At 35.1% G+C, this 25,746-nt stretch overlaps 3 protein-coding genes across 3 annotated transcripts; 1 reads left to right on the forward strand and 2 right to left on the reverse strand.

Annotated features, from left to right (window-relative positions):
• Positions 1-934: 934 nt before the first annotated feature.
• Positions 935-2,355, reverse strand: LOC123660133 (protein twist). The gene is given in 3 exon segments (XM_045595236.1): positions 935-2,212; positions 2,214-2,325; positions 2,327-2,355. Coding segments are annotated over 3 exon segments (1,089 nt in total). The 3' UTR covers positions 935-1,264.
• Positions 2,356-20,779: 18,424 nt separating this feature from the next.
• LOC123660157 (putative nuclease HARBI1) lies at positions 20,780-21,334 on the forward strand. The gene has a single exon (XM_045595259.1). The coding sequence runs from the start codon at positions 20,780-20,782 to the stop codon at positions 21,332-21,334; it is 555 nt and encodes a 184-aa protein (XP_045451215.1).
• Positions 21,335-21,392: 58 nt separating this feature from the next.
• LOC123660355 lies at positions 21,393-22,785 on the reverse strand. Its single transcript, XM_045595451.1, has 5 exons — positions 22,690-22,785; positions 22,474-22,595; positions 22,071-22,163; positions 21,942-21,977; positions 21,393-21,740 (listed from the first exon to the last, which is right to left on the reverse strand). The coding sequence occupies exons 1-5, from the start codon at positions 22,694-22,696 to the stop codon at positions 21,465-21,467; spliced, it is 534 nt and encodes a 177-aa protein (XP_045451407.1). The 5' UTR covers positions 22,697-22,785; the 3' UTR covers positions 21,393-21,464.
• Positions 22,786-25,746: the final 2,961 nt, after the last annotated feature.

The raw sequence follows: 25,746 nt of genomic DNA on the forward strand, positions 1-25,746 counted from the left end.
TTTAAGTTTAGTTAAAGTAAGCAACTTAATGCTTGTGTTATAGGTAACAGCCGACTGGTATATAGCTACATTTTTTTTTTTTTTTTCGATATATATAGCATTATCTAGAACCGATGAAACAGGCCTTTGGTCTCGTTTCAAAAAATTATTGTATATATATATTAGTTCTATGTTGTTCAATGCAGGTTATATGAAATCGAAGATTCACGTAAAGCTACAATGTTATTCTTGGAATCACATAGGTAATATCTTTTTTTATTTATGTGTTTCCCAATCTTAGCTAGGACATTAAAAAGGTAACTGTTATTGTTAGACGAAATAATAAAGTTGTAGCAAAAAGTTACGCTTATTTACATTTTCGAATATATTTTAGAAGTGTAATTCCTTCTATTATCATAGATAATTTTTTTTAATTCGACGTTTTCATTTTTTTATACACGTTGCAATGTTTGAATTTTGTCCAGGAATCATTCATTCATTGACAAACAAGTAAATAAGAAACAATTTCAGGTTACTGCTTTTTTGAATTAAAAAAAAAAGTTTTAAAATCAAGTTAGACATTTTATGGTAGTATATTTATGGCAATAAATAAATAAATAAATTTTATGTGTTATGTTTTTTAAAACCAATTTATTAAGTTATTTCTACCGAGTCGCCTAAAATTCTGATATTTTGTACTTACTTATTAAGTAAGAAAAGTAAGCCAGTTGCTATTTAGATAATCAATTTTAATAAATGTATTTTGAATACTATTTTGAAGTACTTCCAATCAAAGTTTTAATGTACACTATATGTATGTAGACAATAAATCAATTTTAAAATATAAACGTATTTTTATTTCACATCGAGTAGTAAATTGTGTTTAAAAGTGGTGTGATCTAACATGTTTGTTTTCCGTCTACCGACAGTTTGGTGTTCAATAAAAAGCCACCGATGTTTATAAGTCACAAATTTATTCGTATTAATCATTTTTAACGTATAACTGTATATAATTGGAATTCAGTTATAAGTTTTTATTTGGAAATCAGCTGTATATTTAAAACTTAATAATATCTTATCTCGAATTAATCATTTAAATGAATACCGTAGTTCTTCGGTATTCTGGTAAAGTATCACATTGGTTATGATAATTAAGGATTAATCGTTAAACTTAAGTAGCTACATTGATTTTTTTTACAAATAAATGATTATTATATTAGAATTATGGAATAGAATAAGCGTCTTTAGATCAATATAGATCATATATTTTATCATTCAAACATTATCACGATTGACCGTTAGTCCACTCGCCCTCCATTCTCCACACTGAGAAAGCGTAACTTAACTTGTCTTGAGCGAGATATTTCCCGTGCTCACTTCCAGAGTCGCTCCCAACATCACTACTCGATGAAGTCTCACTGTTGGATAGAATTTGGTACAAGAACTCGATGTACTGCGTCGCCAACTGGAGTGTTTGTATTTTCGACAGCTTGTCACTCGGCAAAGACGGAATGATTTGACGCAGACTTGCAAATGCTTCGTTTAAACTCTGCGTTCGTTGTCGCTCACGCACGTTAGCCATCACTCTCTGTATTTGCATTTCTTCGAAAGACTGAGTTTTCTTGCGAGATGATTTCGATGACCGCTTCCTGGTTCTCCTTTGTTCCTCGTTTTCATCACTGCGCTCTTCTGTTGAAGATCGATACGAAGTATCCCCAAGTTTAGGTAACTCGTTTGACTCGTAATAACTAGGGACTCGGTCTTGCGAATTCGAATCCTCAAAATACATACTCCGTGAGAATTGCCTCTGTCGTTGGTCTACGATGTACATTTGGTCGTACGAAGGATATTGGGACTGTTGGTACTCCCTGTCTTCTCCGTCGAATACAAGGTTCGGTGACCACGGTTGCGGAATAATAGGTCTCTCGGAGCCATTGCTTAAATCCATTAGATGTGTAGGCGACGATGGCCCGAAGCCCTGCATCTCCGCATCCCTTTTAACCTCTACAGGGGCGTACCCGTAGTAGCGGTCCTCGTCTAGACAATCCTGATCTTCCTCACGCTTAATATGCACTCTGTTATCACAATTTTCGTAACTCATAGTTCGAGGTCCGAAAACCGTCAAACTGTTTAAGTTGTCGTGTAGCATGCGCAAGGTGTAAGCGCAAGCGCTCGTAGTGACAGACTGAAAAAAGCGACCCGCCCCTACCCGTCCCTTCATTGACAAGATACAACAAAATAACCATTTCCACTAAGCGGGCTCCGATGCGCCTCCCGCCCAGTGCGCCGCCTCCTGTACACAACCGCGACTTTGTATGCGTCAGAGAGAGACGGCAATATGCGACCCGATCGGCTTGTGTTTATCTTGTCCGTCATCTCAGAATCGTATTTACTGATTATACATAGATTTATAGGTATCGGTTCGGTCGCCATAACTGATCGCATCGGTAAATGTGCATCCTGTGATCCTGTCAGACTAATGTATCTCTGCAACGTTGACCATCATTTCGACATGAATGAACTTTCTTAACTATCTACAAGCGTAGTCATTTTGTATACAAACGTAATGACATTTTTATACAATCGGTTATAAAACGTTAAAATTAATTTTAAAATATAAACTTTAAACAATTTTTGTAATATTATTAATATCTATATATTGCTGATATTTTAAGCGATCACAAAAAAAAACATACAAAATTCGGCGCCACCCTTGCTTGTAAGTTTTTATGTCGTCTCGTCGTTCCGTCGATCGCTCGTATTAGGTCCTAAAAATATCCTTGACGTAATCGGACCAAGAAGTCGATCCCACGGGCAGACCCGCTACCATCATGCCTTTACACAAATAATATAAATATTTAATATACATATTTGTCTAGCGCTCGACAGATTGCTCTGACGGGAGTCTGGACAGTATCAAAGGTAAGGCGGTAATACTAAAAGAACTCTATGGATGTGTTTAGTATCACAGCAAAATATTAAATATTATCATTTTTACTTTAATGTTTTTGTTAAAGTAAGAATTGGGTTTATTTTTCTTTTAGTAAATCTAAACAATTCTATAAAGGTTATCTACGTTGCATAAATAATTGAACAATGTAGACAAATTTCATTCTTTCAAAACACGACGCATTGACATCGTTTCTATAATATAATTAAAAAAAAAAATAGTACAAAGTTTTAAGTTCGTAAGTAGGTACAATTGTGCTTGCTCGTTGTTCAAAGAAGCAAATTTTAAAGCTAACCGACTTCCTACATCTTTTGTTGTTACTACATTTTTATAACTTGTACCTATACTTATTTACTCATAAAACAATTTAATATGTATACCTATATCATTTTGTTTAATAAAGTATTTTATATTGCCTTTAATACAATTGAAGATATACATACATATTTATGTAGGTATATCTTTATTTTAAAGATCGTTGTTAACCTTTTGACCGCCGTAGTCACCTATACTTGACAAGGGCTCGCGAGTCCTGTGCGCCAGCGACGTCTATAGCGTAACAATGTTATTTCTAAACATCTTAAGTGATGTCACTGTTAAATGTATTTTAACTAAATTAAAAACCTAGTAAATAATAAAATATGTATGGTATAAGTATCGAACTCAAACGCTATACCTAAGAATGACCCATTAAGGAAAAAAGCATTCAAAATACTTTAACCAACACATAGGTAGATAATTTAGTTTAACATGTAAAGTGCCAGAACTTGAAGATCTATTTTTGTTGTTAACAATGAAATCAAAATTGAAGTACTTACTTAATTCTTTAATTTTTCATAACTATTGATCTAGTACTTTCCTTGTTGTATTATCATTTTGTATCCAATATTTATTAAACCCTCAAAAAAAAAATCCAATAAAAGAAAACTCACGTAGGAAACATTTTTAAAAAGTATCCGTCACAAATGTTCCTTATCTCGAATTCTCGACACACTATTAGATGTTTTGAATTATTTTTGTACATGTAAGGGTTATTTACTTTTTGGGGTATTTCGGGAATAATTACCAACCGCAGCAGTGACGTCGAACTCGACGAAATATTAATAGGATCATCCTTATTGAATACATATTTTTACTTTATACACTGGAGTACAACTGAGAATTATATCCATTGTATCAGAGCTATTTTTTTTTACGTTATAACTTCAATTGCTTAGTAATTATAGTATGTAATTATACTATTTAGTAAGTAATACCTATATGAGCGCTAGTCGCGGTGACTAGACACACTAACACCCACCTAACACTTGTGTCTAGTACACCGACGACAAGGACGACGCAATCGGCCACTTCGTCAGAAGACTGGCAAGGAAAGGAAGAAGGAATGCTTCGTGGAGGGCTGGAAGCAAGCCGTAGGCAAATCCTCGAGCTTATTGAGGATGTGCTCGCAAAGCTGGCAGCGGGCGCTAATTTAGAAAAATGAGTGTGGCCGTCGACAGTGCGGTAAATTAACATTATAGAGCATAAATTATGTGAAAAATATTAATGTAATGTATAAAACATGTAGTGTGTTATAAATAGCAATGCATAGAGCATGTAGCATGAAAAAAAAAACATAGTCGTAAAAAATTATCTTAATTATTAACCTACATAAATATATATATGTATATATAGGTATATATATCTCTTACGGTCAGTTTTGGACTCACCATCGAATTAGAGAAAATAAGCTATAGTTCGCAATTTGAGCATGCAGTGTTGAAAATAATTCAACGTTTTGAAAATAAAAATGTAAATAAAAAAGGCATAGCCACTTAAGAGCCCATGGATGTTTAAAATTATATTTAAAAACAAAATACCTACCTATATGAATTCTTTATTAACATAATTATCTAAAAGATCTCTTTTTAATAATCTATACATTTATACAAATAAATAAAATTGGAGTGTCTGTTTGTAATATTAAAATAACCGCTTTTTACTAAATGCATAACACTGTGCATATATACCAAAATTTACATTACATTTTTAACAATTTTTGTCTGTCTGTCTGTCTGTTTGTTCCGGCTAATCTCGAAACGGCTGGACGGATATTGACCGAACTTTCACTGGCTACTTTTATTTTAGGAATTTATTTATTTTATAACTGCGAACTGAACAACAGCTTTTTTGCTAAATTCCACAGGGACGAAGTCGCGGGCACAGCTAGTAGTATACACTATTTGTAATATGCCTTATTTTATCATATCGCGATTGCTGGCCAAATTTTATTGTTTGTATTTAGAATAAATTCGTAGTTATTAGCGATATAACTATAACGATTTCCTAATAAAGAACAATTTTTTTTAAAGAATCACTATAGTGTGGGCGTCGTCGTTTCCCTGCAATGGTAAATTAACTGCCGGTGTCCGTAGAAGAAAGCCGCTTTGTGTTAAGGCGTGAGAAACAACACCAGACAACAGCTTAGAATCATTTTTTTATATGTTTGAAAAATTTATTTTGTTTCTTTAAATGATCTTTAAACAACCGTATATGCTATGGCATTATTGCTACGGTTTATTTATTATTTTGTCTCCAAAAATCATGCTACCTGTCTCATACTTTTTAGAAACTGGCTAAAATCCTTCTATACGTGTCTAAATTTTATTATAATATGTAATTATATTTGCTCGCAAACTAAAAAAAAACGTACTTCAATTTAATCGACCAGTAATACAACGTAGGTAGACGAAAAAATAGTCAAGTAAATACGCGTTATCACAGATTACTCATAAAGTAGTCATCAGATCTCGATCATATTTAAATGGGACCGCAAGACAGGCCAGTAACATACATAAAAAAAATAAAGTTGAATTGAGAACCTCCTCCTTTTTTTAAGTCTGTTAAAATCACTAATCAAACTAAATTTACCTATCGTCGTGCGCTTTGGGAAGAAACATCTTACGTCAAAAAAGTATTATATAGGTACATAATAATATTCCTCTGTATCAAAAATAATTATTATAATAACAAAACTTATTTTAATGTTTTAAAGAATTATATAGCTTATTTATTTATTTCTTTGAAGTAATATATAATAAGGACTGTATTTTAAAACTGATTCGATTATGTAACTACATATAGTATTTTTTATAAAAACGATTTTAATACGAAAATATATCAAAGTGTAAACATTATTAAAACAAGTTTTTTTTTTATTTTTGTACCAAAAATTAGTTTAATACGAACACTATGTTTATTACCTACTGTTTAATTTTTGAAGGGTTTCTATCTTTTAATTTACAGTTACGGTAGGTATACCTAGATAGGTACATACATTTTTATCTACAATCTATCTATGTATACTGCTATAGATATAACTATTCTATATTGAGCTATTTTGTTTAAAGGTATCATAGGATTTTATACAAAAGTGTCAAATGTTTTTGCAAGACTAAAAATTCCTTTTTAATTACGTATGACTCACATTGACAGCATCTGGTGAACACTTGGGGAACCTCTTCAATATTTTTGTTCCATTCATAAATTCAAATGTTCTTACCGTTATCTAAACCTTCCCGGTTTCTCACGTCCTGAGTTTTATTGCGACAAATTTAACAATTGAAAGGAACCTGGACGTTTGATTGCATTGGATTCGTTAAAAGAATAAATAAATATTTTAATTAAGATACTGTTACATTACAGAGTTTAATTGTAATTACACTTCATGTGACATATTTTAAGTAATTTAGTTTAAACTAATTAAAGAAAGCGTACAATATTTTGTACGTTTTAACTTCATTAAAAATATCACCTACTTATTATGGAGATAAAATGTGTATGAAAAGGAAACTCGTCAATTTCATATAGTCTACCTGTAATATAATTGTGAAATTTCATTAAAATAAGTAGATGACGAAACAGATTTCGCAAAAATGATTAGTATCCGAGTATGATTTGACTTTGATCCACCGTGCACGTAGAATGCGTCATTCCCTCTTCAGCAGTGGTACAGATGTTTTAACCAAGAAAGAGATTAACGCCTAGCAAGTTTATTTTGTTAAGAGTTTTACGACACCACCGTTTATTTTCAAACTTTACAAGTTTCGTTTGTAAGTGACACCTGCTTGAGATAACTAGGCTTGTTAAACGATTTTTGAGGGCTCTACAAATCTGGCTCTACTTTACTTCAGTACTAAACTGTACCAAGCCCTGTTATTATGAACGTTTTTAAAATTTATTAAAAAGTAGCTACGCCACGCGGTTTCATTCGCACATTCTCTGATCCCGTGGGAATGTCGGGATAAAAAACGTACGAGTTATTCTAGATCTCCAGTTATCTATGTACCGAGTTTCATTAAAATCGGTCCAGCAGTTTTTTCGTTAAAGAATACTAAACATACATACATCCTCACATTTTCGCATTTATAGTATTAGTAGATAAAATGTAAAATATGATGCAATACAGCTAAAAATTACCTACAAGTAAACCGAAATGCGACAGTAATATACTCACGTGGTAATTTTCTTATTTAAAAGTGTTATTGATATAACTATTCTAGAGCAAAGAACAACTAACAGTTTGTAAAGTCCCATACAGTTTTAGCCGCCATCATTTTATGATCATTTATATTGATAAATGTTTGTATGTATATGCTTACTTTTCCACTTCTAGAGATAATACTGCTATTTGCTATCTAACAGTACAACATCGCTTCAGTTTATCGCAGTCCACTGTTGTAGCTAGGCCTCCCCAAGTTTGCGCCAATTATTCCGGTTATTTTTAACCGACTTCCAAAAAAGGAGGAGGTTCTCAATTCGACTGTTTTTTTTTTTATGTATGTTACATCAGAACTTTTGACCGTGTGGACCGATTTCGACAAATTTTGTTTTAATCCAAAGGTGGTGTGTGCCAATTGGTCTCATTTAAATTTATTTGAGATCTAACAACTACTTTTCGAGCTATATCTAATAATGCGTTTTTACTTGACGCTTTTTTCGTCGACCTACGTTGTATTATACCGCATAACTTTTTATTGGATCTACCGATTTTGATAATTCTTTTTTTGTTGGAAAGGGGATATCCCTAGTTTGGTACCATGATAAGGAAACCAGGATCTGATGATGGAATCCCAGAGAAATCGAGGGAAACTCTCGAAAATCCGCTGGAAAATTTTACTGGGTGTACCGATTTTGATAATTTTTAATTTAATCGAAAGCTGATGTTTATCATGTGGTAACATATAAATTTTATCGAGATCTGATAACTACTTTTTGAGTAATCTTTGATAACGCGTAGTTACTTGACTATTTTTTCGTCGATCTACCTTGTTTTACTCGTCGATGTAATTGAAGTCGGTTTTTTTTTCCTTTGCGAGCAAACACAATTATTTTTTTGTTATCGCAAGGGAACCCATTTACGGGTGATATCCAGGACGCCCGGGCAGGCAGTCCTAAACCGTATGTCAACTCCAGCACTCGGTTGGCACTCCAGTGACAGGCTGGCCTCGGCGAAAAAGCCAGACTTCTCCTCTATGGGGACTGTTTGGCTCACCTCTGAACAATCATAATGGCAACAACAGCGATCAATTCTAGAGAGGTACAGGGTTTTCCAATCCGTATACTTTCCGATAGTAGATCGGTCCTGCAAGCCCTGCAGAGCGACATTATGACATCAGGGCTAATATACGAGTGCCATCGAGCTCTGACGAAGGTAAGTGAAACAAACAGCACTACCCTTCATTGGATCAAGGGCCACAGTGGATCGCGAGGCAACGACGCGGCCGATCGACTGGCGAGAGAGGGATCGGAGTTAAGGGTCTACGGACCTGAACCCATTCTGCCTTTGCCTTTCGGATGGTTGCGCAGCCAGCTGCGACAGAACTCCAATATAATGCACCAGGAATATTGGACAAACCTGCAGGCAGACCAAGAAAGCTCTTCCGAGGATCAACCCAGGATTGTCCCGCAAACTTCGCGGTTATGGGAGAGCGTACTGGTCGGGACTCTTACCGGATTGCCTTGCTTGACAAAAACTTACACAATTTAGGTGTTATATAGACAGCCCCCTATGCAGAGCGTGCATGGAGGAAGAAGAAACGGCCTCACATATCCTGCTGGAATGCGGTAGTGTGGCGAACTACGGGGCACTACACCTCGGGACACCGAGGTCGCTCCAGGAAGTCGTCGGCAACGTGAAGGGTCTGCTAGACTTCCTTAAGGAGCTAGTCTGGCACGAATAGTGTCCACAGCCAGTTACGCAAAATAGGCGCTTGAAGACGTCGAGTTGCGGAAAACAGCCCGTGCCTAACAACAACAACAACACCTCTGAACAATCCCGACGACGCCATGTCTAGCAGGACCAGGTTTCCATCCCGGCCCGACACGGGCACAGGGGCGTTACTGGAGGCGCATTAAGTAGCGCCAAATTAAGTTCACGTCAAATTAGTTCCCAACATTTAGATCTCAATTCTTTGAACCTCCATTTTTCTTCTTCTGTTGTCATAGATGACGCAACTAAGTTACGTATAAAAAATCAACTCTCTACGACGATAACTCTTGATGTTCCTACTGTCTTGTTTAGCCAGTTTTCCGAATGTGATGTTAAGAGTAGCATTCTCGCAATTAAATTTAATTCTGTTGGATCGGACAACATTAGTCGCAACAAGATTATCGCCCTAATTGATATTCTATGTCCAGTTATCACATTTATTTTTAATTTTTCCATCTCAACTAACTCTTTTCTTTTCTTTGTGGAAAGATGCTGACAATATTCCTCTACCTAAAAAAAGTACTTCGTGTTCTTTATCTGAATATCGTCCCATTTCCATCATTCCATTTCTTTCCAAAGTTCTTGAGCATTTTGTAGATCAGCAGCTTAGCAATTTCCTTCTAAATCATAATCTCCTGAATCCCTTCCAATCCGGCTTTTGTCCTGGACATAGTACGACTACTGCGTTAATTAAAATAACTGATGATATCAGGTCGAATATGAACAACCAAGGAGTCACGGTGTTGGCGCTGTTGGATTTTACATAATAATGCATTTAATACCGTGGACTTTGACTTACTGTCAGATACTTTGTATACTCTTAACATATCTCCTGAGGTGACTGAGTGGTTTCAAAATTACTTGCGAGACCGCTGACAACGAGTCAGGGTTAACGACTCCTTTTTTAATTTGAGTGCGGTCAGTGCTGGCGTACCGCAAGGTGGCGTGCTTTCCCTCTCTTATTTTCTATCTCCATCAATTCCATTAGCAAAGTTATATCTTCTCTCTACCATCTTTATGCTGACGATCTCTAAATCTACACACACTGTACTATTGAAGAATTACCACGAAGTGTCTCTATTATCAATGGTGATTTATTATAAGTTGCTAATTTAAGTAAATCCTTTGATTTAACGGTCAATCCAGGGAAAACGCAGGCAATTATAATAGGATGCTCTAAATTTATTTCTCGCATTAATAAATCACAACTACCTCCAATAATTTTTGATGGCGTTGAAATTCCATACAGCGATAAAGTGACTAACTTGGGTATTATATTGGATCAAAATCTCTCTTGGTGTCCACAGATGTCTGAATTAAGTCAAAAAGTTTTTCAACTGTAGGATCACTGCGCAGGCTGCAGAATTTTCTTCCTACTTCCATCAAAATTGCGCTTGCACATAGCATTCTCTTATCTATGCTTGATTATGCTGACACTACTTATCTTGACATTACTAAGGAACAACCTAATAAGCTTGAGCGCATTCAGAATTTATGTATCCGTTTCATATTTGGCCTACGCAAATATGATCACATCTCTGATTTTCGCAAAAAACTCAAATGTCTCCCAGTTCGCCTTCGCAGGAATACTCACATACCTACTTATTTTGTTATATTGTATACTATTTAATCCTGCTACTCCTTCTTATCTACGTGAACGTTTTAAGTATCTCACCGAGTCTCATGAGCGAAGCCTTCGCTCCGGTGATAGTTTACTTCTTAAAATTTCTCCCCACTCCACTACTTTCTATACTAAATCATTTACTGTCCAAGCTGCTCGGCTTTGGAACTACCTACCTTTGCCCATCAGACGCGTTGAATCCCTTCCGATCAAGAAGTCTGTAAAACACAATTTCCTTCAATTTTAATCTAGTCATATATTATCTCCTGTCCTCACTTTGAATCTTATCACAATAATTCGTTAACTATCGTCTATGTGTCTATGTCTATTTCAATTTTCCATTTATATATGCCACGTACGTACACATACGTTATTTTAATTTTTTTACATTATTTATTTGTCTAAATATATTGTATATGTTTAGGTAAAACTGTACACCTAAACCATCTACATATACCATTTCCTTTGCCCGAGGTGGCCTTATTTCTCGCAGTAAGACAATCCGCCCAAACCGGGGCCCCGTACGTCGCCATACTCCGGCAGACTCCGGAATATAGCTTGGCACAAATATTCGTCACTAATTCCAAACTACATAATTGTGCCGTTTGCAGTTGAAACACTTGAACCTTGCAGTAGCAGTGCTAATTTTTTTAAAGCGATTATTCTTTGTCTTATTGCCTCCAATTGTGATAAGAGGGTTGGTGAATTTTTTGCCCAAAGAATCGGCAGATCTCAGGCAGACCAGCCAGCATTCTTAAGCATTCCACGCGGATGTGGTTTATATTATAACTATCTGCAAATATTTAGTTCTTAAGACTTAGGTTGTGAATTGAATTGAATGAGACTCAAGTAATAAATATGTATAATATTGTAAAATTTCGAAATATATGCTATGTACATAACATTTGTTCTTATATAAAAATTTCGTTTGAAATCTAATATCCGTAACCGTAACTTTCGAAACTAACGGATAATCTATATACCTATAAATAAAAATGAATGTTGCTAAGTGCATAACTCGAGAATGGCTCGACCAATTGGGTAATTTATTTTTTTGCATGTTCCTTAAAGGCCACGGAAGGTTTTAATACCTACTTTAAAAAAAATACTATCAACTTTTGACATAAAAAAGTATCTCCGGGCAGCTAGTTAGAAATAATTTAATATCTGTAGTGTGTAGCTATAACCAAAAACAAATATTTGAATATTTAAATAATATTAATGTCGTATATTATTCAAATGTTATGTGGTTTTTCGTAAACGAAATTTTATATTCGTAACATTTCTTGTAAATTCTACCTTGGTGCATACTTCTAAAGTACGAAAAAAGGTGGTTCCCACGTAAACTTATTTCACATCTGCGAGCAATATGCCAAAAATAATGACCGAGGTGACCATTGTTTCATAATAAAAACGAAGATTAGGTTCTAAACGGCAATATTGTAATGAATAATAAAATGTCTTGGAAATGTTCAGTGCCATAAAACATCTGCGAGCCTTCGGCAGCTGTGGAAAAAAAGTACGTCACACGTGTGCCCGATCTATAGACTAAACCTATTACCTGTTCGGTTACATTGATAAGCAACTATTGTTCTGTGTTCGCAACTTTCATATTTAAACAAGTACTATTTAACATCTGGTGAACTTTCGACAATTTAAACAAAACTTTTATTTTTAAACTTACAAAAATTTAAGACTTACAAATGTAGTAAAAAGTCTCGATTGTAATATTTGTATTCATTGCTTGCAAACGATATCTTTTTTTTGCTATTTGTGTACTAACCGGCTTAGCCATGGATATTACAAAAATAAAAACTATTTTTTATTCAATTACAATTAATTCATTCAGACGTTTAAGAACATAATTATCCGCCAAACCTCAGTGGAGCAGTATTGTGGATTAAGCTTCGAACCAGAGAACTATGTGTTACAGTCTAATGATGTGGGTTACAGTCTGAATCAGTCAATCCACAATTCTAAGCGAGTATTTTTAAATAGATTTACATTTCATACTCATAATTCAATAGAAATATTTTTAAAATAATTAAAAACCCTTTAGCACGGATAAAACAATCATAATAAACAAAACAAAATGAATATCAAAATTCATATAAAGTATTATTTTGATATTTATTTTGTAAGTACGTGTGAAACTCGTACAGGACTATAGCTACGGATTTCAGGGTACACCTCCAGCGAGCGAGCACAGATGCGTCCCATGTGTGTTGCTCTCTCTCGAAGCCGACGACGCTCCAATGCGTACTCCATTGCTCGTATTTTTCAGGGACAATCTAGTTTGGTTACTTCTATTTATTAAAATCTAATATATAAAATTTTCGTGTCGCGGTGTTTGTAGTTAAACTCCTACGAAACGGCTCGACCGATTTTCATGAAATTTTGTGTGCATATTGGGTAGGTCTGAGAATCGAACAACATCTATTTTTCATCCCCCTAAATGTTAAGGGTAGTCCACCACTAATTTTTTTTCATTTTTAGATAAATTATTTATTTTTTATTTTATTATGGTTTGGCGTTGAAAAATACATACAAACCCATTTTTAAATAGCGTTTAGCGGCAAGACAACGTTTACCGAGTCAGCTAGTACTAGTATAAAATAATAAATCATAGACACAAATAACTAAAAATAATAGAATCTTTTTTTATTCATTTCATAGATAGTTAATTATATTATACTACTTACTACTACTTATTAAATTATATATGTTATGCTTTATTGTATTATTTAATATTATTATATTATTAGTATTATGTTATGATATGTAATGTTATATTATATTATTTGTTTTTTTTTAATTTTAATTACACCTACACACTATACTCTTTTGCCGGACCAAGGTTGGCTGGTAGAAAATGGATTAGCGTTAAGCCCGCCTTTTGTACACATTTGTATTACTGTTTTTATTGTACAATAAAGAATTTAAATAAATAAATATAATTATTTATATACTTAATTTGTAATTGCAGGTGGTTGCATTTCCGTTGTTATGAAATGTTGATGAATTCTTTACACAAACATTTATATTCGAACCGATTATCTGTGATTGTACAAATATTAATTTTTGATCGTTACGTCTTCTCACTTTCAATAAGGGTGGTAAATAAATCTTTAACAATCCTTGTAGAGACATCTATTAACACCAACCAATGTGTACACTTCGTAGTTCTCACTGTTATACTATTCTTGAAAAAATCCAATCAAGGTCACTGTGTTATAAGTGCGTTTTATATAAGTTGAGTGAAATCAGCAACATATCATCAAAAAAGCTAACATAATTTGATAATAAAATCGGGAATGTTGTAAAGATGCTAGCACGCGTAGTCAAGTAGTGTAGAAGATTAACTTCCAAACCTTTTTCTAAAATAGATTTGACCAGCAATAGGGCCCTTATAGGCTATAATTTCAGTAATCAGTACCTAAGTCAGCCATTTTTTTTTGTTATCTTTATACTATTTCTATAGCTCCTTTTCCTAATTAGTAGATATATCCTAATTAGAGCGGTAGTGTGGTCATAGAAATGTCACCCCGCATTGTCCGGCGCGTTCACACAATTGTTTTGTTTCAGCAGATGCATGTAACGCAACCCCACTGGCTTACCTACTCGGAAACATGCCAACTACCTAATTACATGCCTTTGGCTAAACTAAACATCAAGCTATTTGTCCATTGATTGTATTCGTTATATTATTTGATTGTGAAATCTTTTAGTTTATTCAGAATTATATAGTATTAACAAATATTAATCTTGCTCCTGAAAATTTCGGTAATATAACATATTTAATTGTATAATTTTTTATTACCATACATACAAGGATTATGAAATTGTTTATTAATTATTATTAACGTCAACACAAAAAAAAAAAACGAATCATCTGAAGTAAAACTAACGAAACGTAACTCTCTCTCTTTCCGTCTTAATTATCTTATATCGCCCTCTCAACTTCCGTTCGTCTCGCCCGATCACACTTTTCGAAACGCTCTCGTCACGCAATCTCCGGCTTAATCCCTTTTTTTTTTTTTTTTTTTTTTTTTTTTTTTTTTTTTTTTTTTTTTTTTTTTTTTTTTTTTACGTGGGGAAAATCCATCATGGATACCCTCCAGCGCGGGGGCGCCAGAGGGTTATGTCAGACTCCTACTGACTAAAAACCACCACGTGTGAGCAGTCATCCGCCTGGGTGGGGCGAGAGGGGTCGCGCTAGCATTCGCCACCTCGCCTCAGCGGTGGGCCCGGACAAAGCTTCTGGGCCCCGGCATGATGGTGGGGTGACCTCGCTCACAACAAGGCCACCCCTCAGACGTATGGGGTCGTGTCGTCCGGCCGGCCGAAGTCCCCCGACTATCGGCCGCCGACCCCACTATTACGAAGGGGGGAGGAGGTGGGCAAACCGCCTTCTCCTTGCCCCCGTACGTCTGCGCCGGAGTGGGCCAGCAGAGGCGTCTTCCTCTCTGGCCCGCTCCGCGGTCTCCTTCTGCGTCATTACCTCTTCGCAGAAGGAGACCACCGCCTGCCACGATCTCTCGCTGTCAAGCATGGCCTTTACGACACTCGGCAGCGAGAGATCCCGTCCGAGAACCGCTGAAAGCGTGCGCCGCTGCGGTTCCCAAGTGGCGCACGCCTCCAGCGTGTGGAGCGCCGTATCTTCTGGCGCTCCACACTCGTGGCAGGCTGGAGTCGCCTCCCGTCTCGCGATTTGGTGCAGGTACTTACCGAAGCACCCATGTCCGGAAAGCACCTGCACCAGACGGAAGGTCAGCGGCCCGAACCGCCGCCTCACCCACTTCCGGAGGACCGGCTTCACTGCGTCCACCGTCCACTGCCCGGGGACTGGCGAAGCCAAGTCCTCCGTCCACCGCCGCAACAGGGTGTCCTGTGCCAGCCTCTGCATGCGTGTGAGCTCCTCCCACGTAGGAGACTCCCCCCGGGATCTCCTCGCCGCCACAATCCGGCTTAATCCCTAACTCAAGCGTGCGCAAAGTTTTACAACAAAAACAATATTAACTAAAAAGGCATTCATTTGATGCTAGACGTCTTTAACTAGATACTTGTAGTATTACGATTAAGCCTGTAACAGTCCACTGCTGGGTAATGCTCAGTGGGCACTGCACATGCATTGATGTTGTTTTGCAATATTTGTAATGTTACTTTTATAAAATAGTAAATTAGTTTATACTTACTATTCAATAATAAATTTGGTGTAAAAATGATGAATGTGGACGCCGCGTTGGCGCAGCGGTTACAGCCATGGATTGTACCTGTTGTGCTGGCGGTTGCGGATTCGATCCCCGCACATGACAAACATTTGTATTGGCCATACAGGCGTTTGCCGTGGTCTGGGTGTTTGTGCCGACCTTGTGGGTCTCCCCACCGTGCCTCGGAGAGCACGTTAAGCCGTCGGTCCTGGTTGTTATCATGTACACCTGATAGCGATCGTTACTCATAGTAGGGAATATATCCGCCAACCCGCATTGGAGCAGCGTGGTGGGTTATGCTCTGATCCTTCTCCTACATGGGGAAAGAGGCCTATGCCCAGTAGTGGGATATTACAGGCTGAAGCGAAAAATGATTTAATTTATGAACGCATATTGCTAGGTGATAAATTTTTGATGTGCAATTAAAATTATCCCTATCTATAATATCATGCTTGTCGTTTGCTCATTCGAGAGTTTTTTATTTATGTCTGATGAAGATGAGATAACAATCTGTCTGTATGAGAGATTGTTATTTATGTCTAAGTGTTAGTTGACTATGAAAGTTTCAAAACTTTCATATATTTTTAGTGTCTTATAGTCTTAATCTCACACGGAGAAAGAGGCCAGAGGAATTACAATGTTGGATGTGTGATCGAAAATATTAAATACTAGCATTCCGCCCCAGCTTCGCACGGGTATTTTACAAAAAATTCAAAAAAAATTTTTTGACCATATAATAATAGTCTATGTCACTCGCAGATAGTGTAGCTTCCCAACATTGAAAGAATTTTTCAAATCCGTTTTTCGGAGCCTTTTCAATGTAAACAAACATCAATCTTTCCTCTTCATAATATTAGTATAGATCAACTATAATTATAGCAATCTTTAATTTTGTGTCTTGTTTTGCTTTCTTTTAAATTATTATTATTTACTAGCTGCCCTGACGTTCTGTCAAAAATTAATAGTAGAAATTACTTTTTTTTACTTTTTTATATTTAAACCTTCCGTGGTCATTAAGGAACATACAAAAAAACAAATTAGCCGAATTGGTCGAGCCATTCTTGAGTTATGCGCTTAGCAATATTCATTTTTAGTGATATATTAGATGGACCTTACTCCAACTTACTCCACATTTGAATGTAGGTAATGTGAAATAATTGCGAAACATGTGGCTACAAATCGGTGCGCTGATTCTGCGTAATAATTATGTCTATATACTGCGTTTCCTGTATGCGTCTCTTTCATGTCCCTTAGGACAAGATACAGTTTTAGGTGTTTAGGTTGAAATTAAAGATTTACCTTTTCCATAAACCTAAATAAATATTTAAGATATTTACGTTACTATCAATATAATCTCATAAAAATAAAGAAATTAATTTGGTTTATTATACAAAGAAATATATTATATGTACCTATTTTTTTATCCTTTGTATCACCTTGACATGTTTTGTGGCATGGCATTAAAGAATATAGTCACCCCCTATCTTCCCGTGGGTGTCGTAAGAAGCGACTAAGGGATAAAACAGTTCCACTACAACCTTGGAACATAAAAGCCGACCAATGGCGAGTTAACCATCCAACTGCTGGTTTTGAAATACACAGGCCGAAGACGGGCAGCAGCGTCTTCGGTGCGACAAAGTCAGCCCTGCGGTCACCAACCCACCTGCCCAGCGTGGTGACTATGGCCAAAACACATGAGTTCACGCCAAAAATGGTGTGAACTTCTGGAGGCCTATGTCCAGCAGTGGACTGTGATAGGCTGAAATGATGATGATGGTGATTATGATGATCACCTTGAGAGAGTATCTCTTGCTCAATTTCAGTACAAAGTAGACTAACCGGGTCGAGATGCTATAGATCCACTATCCACACTATTACGGAGAACCTTGTAGACCAGAAAACATACACCACCCTGCGATTGCGATGCTTCCTTCCTTGAAGTAGAATAGGTGGCCTGATTCCAAGGTAAAACAATAAAAACGTTAATAAAAAAAATCTAGACAGATTTAAAATCTGTATCTTAATGTCTATACCTAAAAGCGAATTAGAAGCAATCCAATTTAATTTTTTTTAACCAACTTCAAAAAAGGAGCAGTTTACTCAATTCAACCGTATATATATTATGTATGTTCTTATTATCTTATGTATCTTCATATACAGGGTGGCCGATCACTTGACGTCATAAAAAAAATTTAGGTCCGGTATGTTGTGGGGTATCCGAATCACCCCCATGTATGTTACGCGATTTTTTATAGTTTAGGAGTTATGAATTTTTTTCGATTTTATGAGAAATTTCGACTTGACCATCTTAAAAAATTTCTAAAAAAAAAAGCAAAAATTTTTTTAGGGTTTTATTTTTTGCAACTGAATTCGCATAAGTTATACTTTTATGCATAAAATAATCAGCTTCGTCGCTTTGATGAAAGTTATGAAAATGTTGGCCTAAAGTCAAAAATCTACGTTCCGTGAATTAGGACTTAAATTTTCAACTTTAAATTAAAAATCTAAACAGGTGACCTTATGATTTCTTAGTTAGTCGTAAAAATGCGCCAGACTCTCAGCTTTCATAATAATAATAAAAAAGCCGTACTTAATATGGAAAATTTGGCTAAAATCGGTCTTCAAAGACAGCAAGGTGGAGAATTCTTAAAATTAGCCTATTGATTAAAAAAATTTTTTTATCATTCCTAAGGCTAATTAATGATTAGAAAATGCTGGAAACCTATTTTGTTGGTTGGATAAGAAAAGTTTTAGGCTTTTAAGTAAGAACGAGATCATAATGTTACAATCATTTAATATTTTTAAAATTTATAATAAATGTTCAACGTGGCCACCTTCAGCAGCAATGAAATAACGAATGGTGACACAAGTAGCAGTAAACACAATGTGAGCACAACTGAGATCAGTAACTAACGAACTAGCTTTGATCGGTTGCGATCGGCCTCTTTGCCACCGAGAGTGAGGGAGATAGCAATATAGTTTCTTATTCTTTCAGCCCATTGTTATTGCAAGTAAAATTTGTCGTTTTTTTCGACGGTATAGAATGTGTATTGTTTCTGGAACTGGAACTGGAAAATTCATAACTCCTAAACTATAAAAAATCGCGTAACATACATGGGGGTGATTCGGATACCCCACAACATACCGGACCTAAATTTTTTTTTATGACGTCAAATGATCGGCCATCCTGTATAAATTTATATAACATGTATGGGGATAACTTCGTCGTTTATGAACCGATTTTGATAATTCTTTTTTTTTGGTTCAAAGTAGATATCTTAAGTGATGATGGGATCCCAGGAAATCGAGGAAAACCCTCTAAAATCCGCGTAGCTTTTTACTGGGTGTACCGATTTTGATGATTTTTAATTTAATCGAAAGCCGATGTTTATCATGTGGTCACATTTAAATCTTATCGAGATTTGATTACAACTTTTAGAGTAATCTTTGATAATGCGTATTTACTTGACTATTTGTTCGTCTACCTACGTTGTATTACTTGTCGATGTAATTGAAGTCCGTTTATTTTCTTTTGCCAGCAAACACAATTATTCTCATTATTGTTTTAATGTACAATGTAATAATTTGTCGTTTTGTACATCATATTAATTGTCCCACTTCTTACCTGTACCTCACTAGTCACTACGCAAATGTTGTTTGCAACTAAGGGTGGAGTTCACCGACTTTTAAAACGGCTGTTTATCATTTAAACAACTGATTAAATCATTTTTAATGTTCACCATACGTTAACCAGTGTTTAGAGCCCTTAAACAGCTGATTACTATAACCGAGCTCTACAGCATTGTTTAACCGTCCATTAATGTCATATTCGGACATCTGCTCAACAGATTGTGATTTTACAACAGTTGCAACATTACGTTATTAGTTTAAAGTTTTTGTTAATAGATAAACATGCAGTCAGTTTTCAATTTTAATGTACTAATTGATAACTATCAAGATCACTACTTAGGCCTTCTTGAAAATCTAGAAGATATAGAGACCAAAACAAGGCGACCTAGAGTATTTCAAATGCGTCGTAATTATTACGAAGAATACGATGAGGAATCATTTAAAACTAGATTCCGTTTGTCAAAACCTTCTGCACTGAACGTACTTCAACTAATAGAAAATAAATTAGAATTCCCGAACGATAAGTAAGTAACCACTATTATTTATAAACAACCTTTATTAAAAAAGGGGTAAAATTGTGTGTAAGTTCTATCAACTCACAGCCTCACATAGAATAATATTTATTATGTTGTTTGTTATTAAGTCTTAAGTTCAATATCGCATAAGCTAGTCATTAAAAAATGCAATGTGTGCATTTAACAAATAGTTGGAAATAATTGAACAAATGCGGTTTTTTAATATTTACTCATAAATTTCCAATTTTAGATATTAAAATGTTTAAATATTTAATTAATCTTTTACTTTATTGTAGGAATAATTCCCTGGCACCTATAAATCAGTTACTATTGACTTTGAGGTACTATGCAACTGGATGTCATCAACTGACCATGGGTGATTTTTCTGGAGTCAGTCGACCAACAGCTAATCGTGTCATCCACCGAGTAACTGCAGCAATAGCCTCCCTGAGTCGTGATTACATCAAGTTTCCACATACTGATACAGATATTAGAAAAACCCAACTAGAATTTTACAATATAGCCAGATTTCCAAAAGTTGTAGGTGCATTGGATTGCACTCATATAAAGATAATATCACCAGGAGGAAGCCATGCAGAAACCTTCAGAAATAGAAAAGGCTATATGTCAATTAATGTGCAAGCTATATGTAATGCCCAATTGTTATTAACAGACCTAGTTGTTAGGTGGCCAGGAAGTACTCATGATGAACGAATATTCAGTGCATCTAGAAGACATGCTATGTTTGAATTGGGAATGTATGGTGATTCAGTACTTGTTGCAGACAGTGGGTACATGAACAGAAATTATTTGATGATGCCATTAGATAGAGTTTCTACATCAGCAGAATTTTTATATAATGAATCCCAAATCAGGACACGTAACCCAGTTGAAAGGTTATTTGGAATTTGGAAAAGGCGCTTTCCAGTGTTAGCCCTAGGAATTAGGGTAAACTTGAAAAATGCGCCACCTATTATAGTAGCTACTGGTGTATTACACAACATCCTACAAATGAGAGGAGATCAAATGCCTTTAGACGACCTGAGTTTAGACTTGCCAGCACCATGGGAAGAAATATTACACCAGGGAAGAATACAGCGTTCTATAGATAATAATGTTAGAGATTTAAATCCCAGCAGGAGATCATTAATAACAAATTATTACCAAAGTCTTGTTTAAAAGTATGTAATTTATGTAACAACAAATAAATAAAATATAATACCAACAAATAAAATAATTTTTGTCCTTATCCCTGAACATTTTTATTATCAATACAATATACATGTAGGTATAACACCTAAAAAAATAACTAACTATTCATAACCTTTTGGGTCTTTATTTCTTCTTGCTTTAATTGTTCCTTCAAAATAGCCAATCTAATTTGGGCTTCCTTCTCAGCATTTTCTTGTAATATTTTTATTAATTTAATTTTTTCTTTTACCAATTCATCACTCAAGCAATTAATTTTAGGTCTTCTTCTTTTTAAGTAGCTTTCTTCACTTTGTCTAGATACTTTAAGATTACTTGATACTGGTGTTTTTAGATTCTTTGGAGTCCATGAGTTCCAGGTATCATTATCACTGTCCTGCACACAAAAAATACCAAAATTAATCACTGTCACAAATTCTAATTATTAGTAAATGAACAAAAATTAGACTTCATCTGGTTGCTATTATTATTTTAGCACTGGGACTGCATGAAAGACTACTGTACTATAATGTATATAATGTATGTATGTATATAATGGTATGATGATTCATTTCTAATAAACTTAGAGTCAACTTACATTCTTTTCTTTCAATAAACTCTTTGCAATGTTTTCCTGTAAGAAAAATTTAAAAACAAGTTAGAATTGAAAACATGTGAGTACAATACAATAGTAAAATATTACAACTTATATATATTTTCAACTCACATTATCCTCTTTTAATATGTCTGCATAATCAGAGTCGCCTTCTATTACATGAACTTTTTCATTCTGATCCGTTGTGTTTACTTCTATAATTTCCTGTTAATACATTATTTATTTGTCAAAATGGGTGTAATATTTGTTTTAATATATTTATATATGTATTATTTCTATGTATATTTATATATATAAAAAATATATAGTTATAACAGTCGGCTATTACTTGTAACACAAGCATTAAGTTGCTTACCATAGGAACAAACGACCGTGTGTGTATGTTGTAAGATATTTATTTATTATTAAAAAATACAACAATTTTATATGCAGAATTTGACAATCATGTGGGAACTCAAATAGTGGGAAATTATCAGACTTGAACACACAATATTGGATAAAACTAAGTACTTACACTGAATGTAGCACTGTCGGTGTCAAAATCACTTGGGATTCCCTTTAGTGCTGGTCCTAATATAGCCTCAACTATTGTAGACTCGGTATTAGATGGTGGTGGTGTTGGCGGTTTTCCACCACCTACAATACACAAACATACAAAAAAGCATGATATGTAATATCCTTAATGATAAGTCGGTACCTAATATAAGACGTGAATTGTTATTGTACATACCAGTCATAAATAGCTTTTTCTTCTTGTCTGCTCGGTCTTTTTTGGTCTGCCTTTTAATATTTTCCCAGCAACATTTTAAGACTGTATGGGTTCTATGACAAATCCTCTGCTAGACGGATCCACCCTTGCAACTTAGTGGAATTTGTGGTGGCATCGGTGCGCTTATTTTCAACTACATTTTGGTATTTTAACACTAACTCCGTTAAAATACGCTTTTCATCACTTGAAAAATTGTTTGTTCTCTTTTTTAAAGCTGCCATTTTTCAAGTAAACCGTAATTTAAAAATTAAACAACAAAACAAAATAATAATCAACACAGAGAATGTAAGCACGTGCATAGAAATAATAATAAAAAATATTTGACAATGACATCGCCGTGAGGTTATTACCTATCCAAATTGGACACTACATTCTAACGTAACAGTTTCCAATGCGTTTTCGAACTTCTCAAGTTGAAAGCGTTTTATTTTATGCTACTAACTATAGATGTCACCAAAACTCGTGTCGACTAAATAAAACTATGTGACTTCCCTAATGAGTAGACTTATAGCATTCGTTCATTAGTGGTTCATTCACTCTGAGCGTATGGTGATTGCCTGATTTAGTAACCACGGTTAAAATATTCGTGGTGAACAGTGAATACTTGACCGGGTGTATAACCGATGTTTAGGAATTCATCGGCTGATTACTTAAACATTGTTTAAATGATAGTCGGTGAACTCCACCCTAAATGTAACAAATATCTTAACGGCCATTCTCCGATTAGCAAATTTTTCGTATCCGGGCTTGTTTAAACCGTAATATCATCATATTCAATCATGCACTTTTTTATATATTTTAGATAGCATCCGTACCTAGCTGTAAAAGAAATATTGGCTTCTGTTTTAAGTAATTAAGACGAAATTAATTTAACTTATGTTCAAAAAACCTCTGTTCTCTAATTACCGTGGCGTGTCCGCACACCAATTTAATCTTAAAACTTGCTTGTAATTTTTATAGCGTATAGATTTACTTTGATCCATTCAACGTTTTAAACGATATTAAGCAGCGTGTATCGCATAACAAAATATCAACTCAATAGAACCAGTCTACAAATAATTATTATGAAGTAATCGTATGTCCAATGGAAACTTCTAATTACCGTAACATCTGCTGTTCTCGAGTGCACATCCCTAAATAAAAGTATTTGGCACATTACTACCGTACGCATCGCGTCTCCTCAGTATGTGCCGAGGTCCATCAGCAGTTGTATGACTCTCATGTTAGTGTACCGCCAATGAAGCACGTGAGTATATAATTACCGTAGCCTTGGTTAAAAACTTTTCTAATTACCGTTGTTCTTATTTTAATACTAGATTTTTAAGATAGACCCAAGTTGATCATGTAAATGAAGACAGTACTTTGGCCTCCGTACGTTGTAATAAGCTAGAATTTGTATACTGTGTCGGTTTTAAACATTTTTATGAAAATTTATCGTTTTCTAATTACCGTATACTAATTACCATATGTTTATAATTACCGTTGTATGAAAAAGTAATACTTGTTTACCGCGGTTTTCGTAGATTATTATTATTACTGTCCGTAAATATGTCTATATTCATCAAATTATTTAATTTATAAGATAGGAAAACCTAAAAAGACCAAAGAGGAAGTTAAAGAAAATAGAAGGCTTGCCGCGCGACAATGCCGAGAACGAATTAAAAATGCCCCTTTTTGTATTAGCAATCAAAAAAAAAAATAAAGGAGAAAGAAGGGTACAATAAAAAAATAAAAAAATACTGCCTATCTGCGAAATGTCACCAAAAGCCGGAAGAAAACTCAAAAAAGAAGTAGAGAAAATTTCAGAGCTTACTATAAAAGACAAAAGGAAAAGGGAAAATTGAAAACAATCGAGGAAGAAGTGACCTTAGATATAGAGGTGCTTGATAACAATATAACAGATCCTCTTGAAACTTTGTCACACCACATCTCAATGATTTATGATACTCGCTGCGCTAAAAAGTACACTAAAAGAGTACAAAATTGTCCCGAAAATCCCAAATCAAAAAAAGAAGATAATCAGCAAGACGAAATTTTTCTGCAGTCGACTTCTTTTGAAAAAGAATTAGTTCCCTTGAAAAAGACACCAAATTTTAAACCTTCTTTAACTACATCAACGCCGCGTCTAGTGCTCTGTCATCATCTTCTACTGAAAGTATGTTATTTTATTATTAATTAATAATGAGCATTTGACCGAAAATAAAGATACAAGTGTAAATATTACGGAACGAGCGTCTTCCTTGTGTTCAACACCAACTTCACCAACTTCACCATCTCCAAAGATAACTGTCGAGAAACCGATACGTAAAAAAATCTCACTCTTATTGTTATTTAGAAGGCATGTATAGAAAACAAATAAAGAAATGTCATATTTGAGACAAAACAATAGAGCTAAGAAGAGCAAAAGAAAAGTACAGGAAGCAAGCATTAAGACTGAAATATAAAACACGCTACATCCAAAACCAAAACAAAGTCATGATAAAGAAATAGAACCAAAGTATTTACATAATAATAATATAGGGACTACTGTAGAGAAAACCAAACAAGACGTCCAAATTTTTGTAGAGCAAGATGAGAACAGTCGCATTTGTCCTGGCAAGAGAGAATATATTTCAAGAAAAACGTGGTGTGAACTCATGTGTCTTGTCTTGCCCATAGTCACCACGCTGGGCAGGTGGGTTGGAGACCGTAGGGCTGGCTTTGTTGCACCTAAGACGCTGCTGCCCGTCTTCGGCCTGTGTATTTCAAAACCAGTAGTTGGATGACTATCCCGCCATCGGTCGGCACTTCCAAGTTCCAGGGTGGTAGTGGAACTGTGTAATCCCTTAGTCGCCTCTTACGATACTCACGGGAAGAGAGGGAGTGGCTATATTCTTACTGCCGTAACCACACAGCATATTTTCTAATTACCGTTACATTAAATATAAACATTTTCTAATTACCATAACCATAATTTTTTTAAGTCTCATTATCTAGAAAACCACAATTAACTGGTACATGCCAAATTAATTATTGAAT

This window comes from Melitaea cinxia, chromosome 15 (assembly GCF_905220565.1).
Source record: "Melitaea cinxia chromosome 15, ilMelCinx1.1, whole genome shotgun sequence".
Lineage (NCBI taxonomy): Eukaryota > Metazoa > Arthropoda > Insecta > Lepidoptera > Nymphalidae > Melitaea > Melitaea cinxia.